Here is an 11,424-nt window from a genome sequence, read left to right as displayed (position 1 = left end):
TCCAACAGCCCTGTGATGGGATCCTCAGCTCCCTGGCTTCCTCCTCCTCGCCTTTCAGTTCCAACAGCCCTGTGATGGGATCCTCAGCTCCCTGGCGTCCTCCTCCTCCTCGCCTTTCAGTTCCAACAGCCCTGTGATGGGAGCCTCAGCTCCCTGGTGTCCTCCTCCTCACCTTTCAGTTCCAACAGCCCTGTGATGGGATCCTCAGCTCCCTGGCGTCCTCCTCTTTCTCCCCTTTCAGTTCCAACAGCCCTGTGATGGGATCCTGAGCTCCCTGGCAATCTACACAGTGGCCATCAGCCATGGACATTAATGTCAATTATCTGTTTAATGTACCAGAACTTGATATCCATTACAGATAGATACAATACTTTATTAATAATGATAAAGTGCTATCATGTTTTCTGTATGTTCTTTACAATGAGCTGAATGAGGTAGGAATGACAGGCTCAATTCCTGAACCATTATTCTGTTATTCTAAAAATGATCCCTCCTTGAAGAGGAAATAAAAGAAACAAGACTGTCAGTCTAATTTCCTTATTTGAATGAATGGTTTATATTTGAGGAATATTGTGCGTGAGCGTGAAGGGAGAATTCTTACTGATTGCGCAGCCCGGAACCAAAGTGACATGGAAATGGAACTCCCCCGGACACATTGACAGAAGAACACCTTTCTGTTTAGGTTCTCACATGTGTAGCCAGCAAGACCGGTGGCTAAAACTATTTGATCGCATTTTCGGTTTACCTCTCAAACAAGATGGGGAAGAAACGGTCGAGTGAAGATGTGGATGAGTCCAAAACGCACGCGAAGAAAGGAAAAGTATCTGAGACAGCAGAGTTCAATGGAACTGTTTTTAAAGCCATGTTGAAGGAGCCGACCAAGGCAATGAAGGGTGAGTGGCCGTGTTGCTATTAGCTACCGTTAGCTTACTACAAAGGCGCTATAACGTATTGTTCTCAACTTTGCAGTGATAGGATTTCACTCTTTGTTTTAATGTTTGTGTGTTTGTTGCAGAGTGTATGTCAATTATCAAAGGTGCTAGTTGTAATTGTCATTGACTATGTCAATACTGAACAACAGATGTTCTCTCTGCACTGCAGGCTTGGATACATTCATCACGACGGCGAAGAAGCTGCCATGTCCTGACCTGTATGACGTTGTTGAGGGATACATCAAGATCTCCATGGAGTGTTCTGAGATCTTCAAACTGCTGGAGGGAGACAAGCAGATGGAGAGTGAAGTATGTAGAGTACAGCATTAGCATTACAGCATTAGCATTACAGCATTAGCTTCTGTCAGTCTCCTGTTAACTGGAAATCAGTCTTATATATATATATATATCTATTGTGTGTGTATATATATATATATAGTCTAGTCTATATATATAGTGTATATATATAGTATATATATAGTGTATATATATATATATATCTATTGTGTGTGTATATATATATATATATAGTCTAGTCTATATATATAGTGTATATATATAGTATATATATATAGTGTATATATATAGTATATGTATGTATATATATAGTGTATATAATCAGTCTATATATATATATATAGTCTATATAATCATTCTATATATATATATATATCTATATATATATATATATAGACTATTGTGTGTGTATATATATATATATATAGTCTAGTATATATAGTGTATATATATAGTATATATATATAGTGTATATATATAGTATATATATAGTGTATGTATGTATATATATAGTGTATATAATCAGTCTATATATATATATATATATATATATATATATATATATATATATATATATATATATATAGTCTATATAATCATTCTATATAATCAGTCTATATAATCAGTCTATGTATATATAGTCTATATAATCAGCCTATATACGTACACACCATGCAGTAATCTGTTAAACATTGTCCTTGTCTCTGTCCAGATGATGTTGATTTTCCAGAGTTTGGAGATGATTCTGCTGCGTACGGCCAGTGATCTCTCTCATTTCAGCATGGTGGGATTCACTATAGTAAAGAAGGCCGTCTCCAGCTATATGAAACTCATACAGACATCCCTACACTCAGAAAACCACAGGTACGTTGGAACAGGAAGCAGCTTTTGTTTGAACTAAATAAATATTTTTGTTGTTGTGTGAGTGTGTGTGTGTGCGTGTGAGTGCGTGTGTGTGCGTGTGCGTGTGTGTGTGTGTGTGTGTGTGTGTGTGCGCGTCTCTCATTCTAACATAGTGATGTCGTCTCTTCTGGGCCAGGTTTGTCCGTCACTGCCTGAGTTTCCTGTCAGCCATGGTATCCCAGGGAGCAGACACAGCCAGGAAGTCTTCAGCCACTTCCACTTCACTAAAGGCCTGTCTGCTTTGGCCAAGAGGAAGGATAAGATGGTAAGAGACCTGGTCAGTGTCTGTGTCCATCTAAATGGCACCCTATTCCCTATATAGTGCACTACTTTTGACCAGGGTCCCATAGGGAATAGGGTGCCGTTTGGGACACTCCCTCTGTATGAGGGTTTGGGGCGGCAGGGTAGTCTAGTGGTTAGAGCGTTGGACTAGTAACCGAAAGGTTGCAAGTTCAAACCCCCCGAGCTGACAAGGTACAAATCTGTCGTTCTGCCCCTGAACAGGCAGTTAACCCACTGTTCCTAGGCCGTCATTGAAAATAAGAATTTGTTCTTAATTAACTGACTTGCCTAGTTAAATAAAGGTAAAATAAAAAAATAGTTGTCTTTAGTGTCGTTGAAAACCCACGGTTGGTTTATAGTTCTCTTTAGTGTCAATATGTTATCCTCCTGAACGTTTGAGCTGATCAGGAAAAACTATGTCCAAAAAACTATGTCCCAACCAGGGCTTGGATTGAGGTTATAAGGATGCATCTCTAATGACTGGTATTCTGTGATCTCATTCATCTCTCTCTCTCTCTAGGGTAGACCTGATGTCCGCATGGCTTACACCCAGTTTGCCCTCTCCTTCCTGGTCTCTGGTGACAACGTTACTATTGGACAACTGCTGGAGATGAAAGGTCAGGATGATACTACATCTCAAAATGACAGAAAATACAACAAGACTAATACAAATAAAATAAGCTTGAGAATATAGGGTCCTATATCTACTGTAGGAATATAGGGTCCTATATCTACTGTAGGAATATAGGGTCCTATATCTACTGTAGGAATATAGGGTCCTATCTCTACTGTAGGAATATAGGGTCCTATCTCTACTGTAGGAATATAGGGTCCTATCTCTACTGTAGGAATATAGGGTCCTATCTCTACTGTAGGAATATAGGGTCCTATCTCTACTGTAGGAATATAGGCCTGTCTTGGGTCCTATATCTACTGTAGGAATATAGGCCTGTCTTGGGTCCTATATCTACTGTAGGAATATAGGGTCCTATCTCTACTGTAGGAATATAGGGTCTTATCTCTACTGTAGGAATATAGGGTCCTATCTCTACTGTAGGAATATAGGGTCCTATATCTACTGTAGGAATATAGGCCTGTCTTGTGTCCTATCTCTACTGTAGGAATATAGGCCTGTCTTGGGTCCTATCTCTACTGTAGGAATATAGGCCTGTCTTGGGTCCTATCTCTACTGTAGGAATATAGGCCTGTCTTGGGTCCTATCTCTACTGTAGGAATATAGGCCTGTCTTGGGTCCTATCTCTACTGTAGGAATATAGGGTCCTATCTCTACTGTAGGAATATAGGCCTGTCTTGGGTCCTATATCTACTGTAGGAATATAGGGTCCTATCTCTACTGTAGGAATATAGGGTCCTATATCTACTGTAGGAATATAGGGTCCTATCACTACTGTAGGAATATAGGGTCCTATCTCTACTGTAGGAATATAGGGTCCTATATCTACTGTAGGAATATAGGGTCCTATCTCTACTGTAGGAATATAGGGTCCTATCTCTACTGTAGGAATATAGGGTCCTATCTCTACTGTAGGAATATAGGGTCCTATATCTACTGTAGGAATATAGGCCTGTCTTCCCCTGGTCTGAAGGAGGGTCCTATCTCTACTGTAGAATATAGGCCTGTCTTCCCCTGGTCTGGAGGGTCCTATCTCTACTGTAGGAATATAGGCCTGTCTTCCCCTGGTCTGAAGGAGGGTCCTATCTCTACTGTAGGAATATAGGCCTGTCTTCCCCTGGTCTGGAGGAGGGTCCTATCTCTACTGTAGGAATATAGGCCTGTCTTCCCCTGGTCTGGAGGAGGGTCCTATCTCTACTGTAGGAATATAGGCCTGTCTTCCCCTGGTCTGAAGGAGGGTCCTATCTCTACTGTAGGAATATAGGCCTGTCTTCCCCTGGTCTGAAGGAGGGTCCTATCTCTACTGTAGGAATATAGGCCTGTCTTCCCCTGGTCTGAAGGAGGGTCCTATCTCTACTGTAGGAATATAGGCCTGTCTTCCCCTGGTCTGAAGGAGGGTCCTATCTCTACTGTAGGAATATAGGCCTGTCTTCCCCTGGTCTGAAGGAGGGTCCTGTCTCTACTGTAGGAATATAGGCCTGTCTTCCCCTGGTCTGAAGGAGGGTCCTATCTCTACTGTAGGAATATAGGCCTGTCTTCCCCTGGTCTGAAGGAGGGTCCTATCTCTACTGTAGGAATATAGGCCTGTCTTCCCTGGTCTGGAGGGTCCTATCTCTACTGTAGGAATATAGGCCTGTCTTGGGTCCTATCTCTACTGTAGGAATATAGGCCTGTCTTGGGTCCTATCTCTACTGTAGGAATATAGGCCTGTCTTGGGTCCTATCTCTACTGTAGGAATATAGGCCTGTCTTGGGTCCTATCTCTACTGTAGGAATATAGGCCTGTCTTGGGTCCTATCTCTACTGTAGGAATATAGGCCTGTCTTCCCCTGGTCTGAAGGAGGGTCCTATCTCTACTGTAGGAATATAGGCCTGTCTTCCCCTGGTCTGAAGGAGGGTCCTATCTCTACTGTAGGAATATAGGCCTGTCTAGGGTCCTATCTCTACTGTAGGAATATAGGCCTGTCTTGGGTCCTATCTCTACTGTAGGAATATAGGCCTGTCTTGGGTCCTATCTCTACTGTAGGAATATAGGCCTGTCTTCCCCTGGTCTGAAGGAGGGTCCTATCTCTACTGTAGGAATATAGGCCTGTCTTCCCCTGGTCTGAAGGAGGGTCCTATCTCTACTGTAGGAATATAGGCCTGTCTTCCCCTGGTCTGAAGGAGGGTCCTATCTCTACTGTAGGAATATAGGCCTGTCTTCCCCTGGTCTGAAGGAGGGTCCTATCTCTACTGTAGGAATATAGGCCTGTCTTCCCCTGGTCTGGAGGGTCCTATCTCTACTGTAGGAATATAGGCCTGTCTTGGGTCCTATCTCTACTGTAGGAATATAGGCCTGTCTTGGGTCCTATCTCTACTGTAGGAATATAGGCCTGTCTTGGGTCCTATCTCTACTGTAGGAATATAGGCCTGTCTTGGGTCCTATCTCTACTGTAGGAATATAGGCCTGTCTTGGGTCCTATCTCTACTGTAGGAATATAGGCCTGTCTTCCCCTGGTCTGAAGGAGGGTCCTATCTCTACTGTAGGAATATAGGCCTGTCTTCCCCTGGTCTGAAGGAGGGTCCTATCTCTACTGTAGGAATATAGGCCTGTCTAGGGTCCTATCTCTACTGTAGGAATATAGGCCTGTCTTGGGTCCTATCTCTACTGTAGGAATATAGGCCTGTCTTGGGTCCTATCTCTACTGTAGGAATATAGGCCTGTCTTCCCCTGGTCTGAAGGAGGGTCCTAACTCTACTGTAGGAATATAGGCCTGTCTTGGGTCCTATCTCTACTGTAGGAATATAGGCCTGTCTTGGGTCCTATCTCTACTGTAGGAATATAGGCCTGTCTTCCCCTGGTCTGGAGGAGGGTCCTATCTCTACTGTAGGAATATAGGCCTGTCTTCCCCTGGTCTGAAGGAGGGTCCTATCTCTACTGTAGGAATATAGGCCTGTCTTCCCCTGGTCTGAAGGAGGGTCCTATCTCTACTGTAGGAATATAGGCCTGCCTCCCTTGTTTGATGTTGAAACATTTGATTGGTTGTCAGATTTCCTGCCAGACATTCTAAGCAGCGGACTGAAGGAGGATCGTATCTCCACTGTCAACCTGATTCTGTCTACTCTGCAGACTAAGGTGGGGCCTAATCTCGTTGTCTCGGTGACCTTTCAGGTAACGAATGAAAATGGGCTGTTTTGTCAGGACGATTAGGAGACATTTTATCAGGTGGCTGTACATACTTATGACCAGTATTTATAGTGCATTATAACGTGGTGTACCTGCAGACTTTAAGGGGTTATAACGTTTAGGGAGTCGGGAAGCAAGTCCCGGGAGTTTATTTAATAAATAGATGAACATAGAACAAGACAAGAAACACAGAGTAGAGTACAGACATAAACACTGGAACAGAAACAATAACGCCTGGGGAAGAACCAACCGGAGAGACAGATTTAGAGAAGGTCATTGGGTGGGAAGAACCAACCGGAGAGACAGATTTAGAGAAGGTCGTTGGGTGGGAAGAACCAACCGGAGAGACAGATTTAGAGAAGGTCGTTGGGTAGGAAGAACCAACCGGAGAGACAGATTTAGAGAAGGTCATTGGGTAGGAAGAACCAATGGGAGAGAGACAGATTTAGAGAAGGTCGTTGGGTAGTAAGAACCAACCGGAGAGACAGATTTAGAGAAGGTCATTGGGTAGGAAGAACCAATGGGAGAGACAGATTTAGAGAAGGTCGTTGGGTAGGAAGAACCAAAGGGAGAGACAGATTTAGAGAAGGTCGTTGGGTAGGAAGAACCAACCGGAGAGGCAGATTTAGAGAAGGTCGTTGGGTAGTAAGAACCAACCGGAGAGACAGATTTAGAGAAGGTCATTGGGTAGTAAGAACCAACCGGAGAGACAGATTTAGAGAAGGTCGTTGGGTAGGAAGAACCAACCGGAGAGACAGATTTAGAGAAGGTCATTGGGTAGGAAGAACCAACCGGAGAGACAGATTTAGAGAAGGTCGTTGGGTAGGAAGAACCAACCGGAGAGACAGATTTAGAGAAGGTCGTTGGGTAGGAAGAACCAACCGGAGAGACAGATTTAGAGAAGGTCGTTGGGTAGGAAGAACCAACCGGAGAGACAGATTTAGAGAAGGTCGTTGGGTAGGAAGAACCAACCGGAGAGACAGATTTAGAGAAGGTCATTGGGTAGTAAGAACCAACCGGAGAGACAGATTTAGAGAAGGTCGTTGGGTAGGAAGAACCAACCGGAGAGACAGATTTAGAGAAGGTCGTTGGGTAGGAAGAACCAACCGGAGAGACAGATTTAGAGAAGGTCGTTGGGTAGGAAGAACCAACCGGAGAGACAGATTTAGAGAAGGTCGTTGGGTAGGAAGAACCAACCGGAGAGACAGATTTAGAGAAGGTCGTTGGGTAGGAAGAACCAACCGGAGAGACAGATTTAGAGAAGGTCGTTGGGTAGGAAGAACCAACCGGAGAGACAGATTTAGAGAAGGTCGTTGGGTAGGAAGAACCAACCGGAGAGGCAGATTTAGAGAAGGTCGTTGGGTAGGAAGAACCAACCGGAGAGACAGATTTAGAGAAGGTCGTTGGGTAGGAAGAACCAACCGGAGAGGCAGATTTAGAGAAGGTCATTGGGTAGGAAGAACCAATGGGAGAGAGACCGATTTAGAGAAGGTCATTGGGTAGGAAGAACCAATGGGAGAGAGACCGATTTAGAGAAGGTCATTGGGTAGGAAGAACCAGAGCGAGAGACAGATTTAGAGAAGATAATCAGGCAGGAAGAACCAGAGCGAGAGACAGATTTAGAGAAGGTCATTGTGTAGTAAGAACCAATGGGAGAGACAGATTTAGAGAAGGTAATCAGGTAGGAAGAACTAAAGGGAGAGACAGATTTAGGGAAGGTAATCAGGCAGGAAGAACCAAAGGGAGAGTGACAGATGTAGGGAAGGTAATCAGGCAGGAAGAACTAAAGGGAGAGACAGATTTAGGGAAGGTAATCAGGCAGGAAGAACCAAAGGGAGAGACAGATTTAGGGAAGGTAATCAGGCAGGAAGAACTAAAGGGAGAGACAGATTTAGGGAAGGTAATCAGGCAGGAAGAACTAAAGGGAGAGACAGATTTAGAGAAGGTAATCAGGCAGGAAGAACCAAAGGGAGAGACAGATTTAGGGAAGGTAATCAGGCAGGAAGAACCAAAGGGAGAGACAGATTTAGGGAAGGTAATCAGGCAGGAAGAACTAAAGGGAGAGACAGATTTAGGGAAGGTAATCAGGCAGGAAGAACTAAAGGGAGAGACAGATTTAGAGAAGGTAATCAGGCAGGAAGAACCAAAGGGAGAGACAGATTTAGGGAAGGTAATCAGGCAGGAAGAACTAAAGGGAGAGACAGATTTAGGGAAGGTAATCAGGCAGGAAGAACTAAAGGGAGAGACAGATTTAGAGAAGGTAATCAGGCAGGAAGAACTAAAGGGAGAGACAGATTTAGAGAAGGTAATCAGGCAGGAAGAACTAAAGGGAGAGTGACAGATTTAGAGAAGGTAATCAGGCAGGAAGAACCAAAGGGAGAGACAGATTTAGAGAAGGTAATCAGGCAGGAAGAACTAAAGGGAGAGACAGATTTAGAGAAGGTAATCAGGCAGGAAGAACTAAAGGGAGAGTGACAGATTTAGAGAAGGTAATCAGGCAGGAAGAACTAAAGGGAGAGTGACAGATTTAGAGAAGGTAATCAGGCAGGAAGAACTAAAGGGAGAGTGACAGATTTAGGGAAGGTAATCAGGCAGGAAGAACTAAAGGGAGAGTGACAGATTTAGAGAAGGTCATTGGGTAGTAATAACCAAAGGGAGAGACAGATTTAGAGAAGGTCATTGGGTAGTAAGAACCAAAGGGAGAGACAGATTTAGAGAAGGTCATTGGGTAGTAATAACCAAAGGGAGAGACAGATTTAGAGAAGGTCATTGGGTAGTAATAACCAAAGGGAGAGACAGATTTAGAGAAGGTCATTGGGTAGTAAGAACCAAAGGGAGAGACGGATTTAGAGAAGGTCATTGGGTAGTAAGAACCAGAGCGAGAGACAGATTTAGAGAAGGTAATCAGGCAGGTTATGCAGTTCCAGGTGAGGCTGATGGGGGGCGCTGGTGTGCGTCATAATGAGCAGCCTGGTGACCTGGAGCGCCGGAGAGGGAGGACACGTGACAGCGATGTGTTTCCTCTGCTGCAGGTGGTCCAGAGACAAGCCATCAGTAAGACCCAGAAGGTGCGTTTCTTCACTCCATCTCTCCTGGCCCAGATTGCATCTCTCTACAGGTGGAATGGCATTGTGGATGCAAGCACAGACGACAGCAAGGTAATGGATCTGTACACTAGTTCTCTCTTTATCTCTCTCTCTCTTTATCTCTCTCGCTCTCTCTCTCTTTCTCTCTCTCTTTATCTTTCTCTCTTTATCTCTCTCTCTCTCTCTCTCTCTCTCTTGGTTCGAGCTTTGGGCCAGTAACCGAAAGGTCACTGGTTTGAATCCCGGAGCCGACATGATGAAAAATCTGTTGCTGTGCCCTTGAGCAAGGCACTTAACCCTATTCGCCCCAGGGACGCTGGACAACGGTGACCCTGGCCGTGACCCCACTCCCTGGGGGTCTATCGGGGGGCATTGGGATATGCATGAAACACAAATGTGACCCCAGGGAGTGGGGTCACGGCCAGGGTCACGGTTGTCCAGCGCCCCTGGGGCGATTAGGGTTAAGTGCCTTGCTCAAGGGCACAGCAACAGATTTTTCATCTTGTCGGCTCCGGGATTCAAACCAGTGACCTTTCGGTATGTAAGTGTGTAAGAGAACAAATATTAGCGCCCCCTAAATGATTCTCACTCACAATCATCACCGAGTCTTGTTTTGAATGTCAATTTCTTCAGATGGCAGAGAACGCAGAGGAAGCAGGGAAGATGGTTGTGAGGAAACTGGTTCACAACTTCCTCCTGAATCTGTGCTGCTCCCGGAAACATGGCATCAGTTTCTACGACCCCAGCTTTGGAACGGCCGGCAGGTCAGGCATGAATCTGATGCATCCCATCTCTCCTCTATCACTCTGTTCTCTCTCCCATCTCTCCTCTATCACTCTGTTCTCTCTCCTCTTTATCTCCCCTCGCTCTGTTCTCTCTCCTCTGTCTCTGTTCTCTCTCCTCTCTCTCCTCTATCACTCTGTTCTCTCTCCTCTTTATCTCCCCTCGCTCTGTTCTCTCTCCCATCTCTCCTCTGTCTCTGTTCTCTCTCCTCTCTCTCCTCTATCACTCTGTTCTCTCTCCTCTTTATCTCCCCTCGCTCTGTTCTCTCTCCCATCTCTCCTCTGTCTCTGTTCTCTCTCCTCTCTCTCCTCTATCACTCTGTTCTCTCTCTATCACTCTGTTCTCTCTCTATCACTCTGTTCTCTCTCCTCTCGCTGTTCTCTCTCTATCTCTCTTCTCTCTCTGTTCTCTCTCTATCACTCTGTTCTCTCCTCTATCACTCTGTTCTCTCTCTATCACTCTGTTCTCTCTCCTCTCGCTGTTCTCTCTCTATCACTCTGTTCTCTCTCTTCTCTCTCTGTTCTCTCTCTATCACTCTGTTCTCTCCTCTATCACTCTGTTCTCTCTCCTCTTTATCTCCCCTCGCTCTCCTCTCTGTTCTCTCCTCTCTATCTCTCTCCCATCTCTCCTTCTCTGTTCTCTCTCCTCTATCTCTTTCCCATCTCCCCTTCTCTCTCCTCTCTGTTCTCTCTCCTCTCCGTTCTCTCTAATCTATCTCTCTCCCATCTCTCCTTCTCTCGGTTCTCTCTGTACTCGCTCCTCTCTGTTCTCCCTCCTCTATCTCTCCTTCTCTCTGTTCTCTCCCATCTCTCCTTACCTCTGTTCTCTCCCATCTCTCCTTACCTCTGTTCTCTCCCATCTCTCCTTCTCTCTGTTCTCTCCCATCTCTCCTTACCTCTGTTCTCTCCCATCTCTCCTTACCTCTGTTCTCTCCCATCTCTCCTTCTCTCTGTTCTCTCCCATCTCTCCTTACCTCTGTTCTCTCCCATCTCTCCTTACCTCTGTTCTCTCCCATCTCTCCTTCTCTCTGTTCTCTCCCATCTCTCCTTCTCTCTGTTCTCTCCCATCTCTCCTTCACTCTGTTCTCTCCCATCTCTCCTTACCTCTGTTCTCTCCCATCTCTCCTTCTCTCTGTTCTCTCCCATCTCTCCTTCACTCTGTTCTCTCCCATCTCTCCTTACCTCTGTTCTCTCCCATCTCTCCTTACCTCTGTTCTCTCCCATCTCTCCTCACCTCTGTTCTCTCCCATCTCTCCTTCTCTCTGTTCTCTCCCATCTCTCCTTCTCTCTGTTCTCTCCCATCTCTCCTTCTCTCTGTTCTCTCCCATCTCTCCTTCTCTCTG

General features: G+C 45.2%; 1 protein-coding gene across 1 annotated transcript in view; it reads left to right on the top strand.

The window, feature by feature from the left end:
* The first annotated feature begins 640 nt into the window (after positions 1 to 640).
* LOC118376534 (nucleolar pre-ribosomal-associated protein 1-like) overlaps positions 641 to 11,424 on the top strand; it is a 79,821-nt gene continuing 69,037 nt past the window's right edge. The window contains 9 exon segments of the mRNA XM_052508021.1: positions 641 to 893; positions 1,102 to 1,241; positions 1,942 to 2,093; positions 2,269 to 2,330; positions 2,333 to 2,397; positions 2,935 to 3,031; positions 6,077 to 6,162; positions 9,246 to 9,371; positions 9,933 to 10,063. Coding sequence (XP_052363981.1) covers positions 758 to 893; positions 1,102 to 1,241; positions 1,942 to 2,093; positions 2,269 to 2,330; positions 2,333 to 2,397; positions 2,935 to 3,031; positions 6,077 to 6,162; positions 9,246 to 9,371; positions 9,933 to 10,063 — 995 coding nt within the window. The 5' untranslated portion in view covers positions 641 to 757.

This window comes from Oncorhynchus keta, unplaced genomic scaffold (genome assembly GCF_023373465.1).
Source record: "Oncorhynchus keta strain PuntledgeMale-10-30-2019 unplaced genomic scaffold, Oket_V2 Un_contig_3321_pilon_pilon, whole genome shotgun sequence".
In the NCBI taxonomy this organism is placed as follows: Eukaryota; Metazoa; Chordata; class Actinopteri; order Salmoniformes; family Salmonidae; genus Oncorhynchus; species Oncorhynchus keta.
Note: the sequence above shows the minus strand (reverse complement) of the source record. Positions and strands in the feature narration are given on the sequence as shown.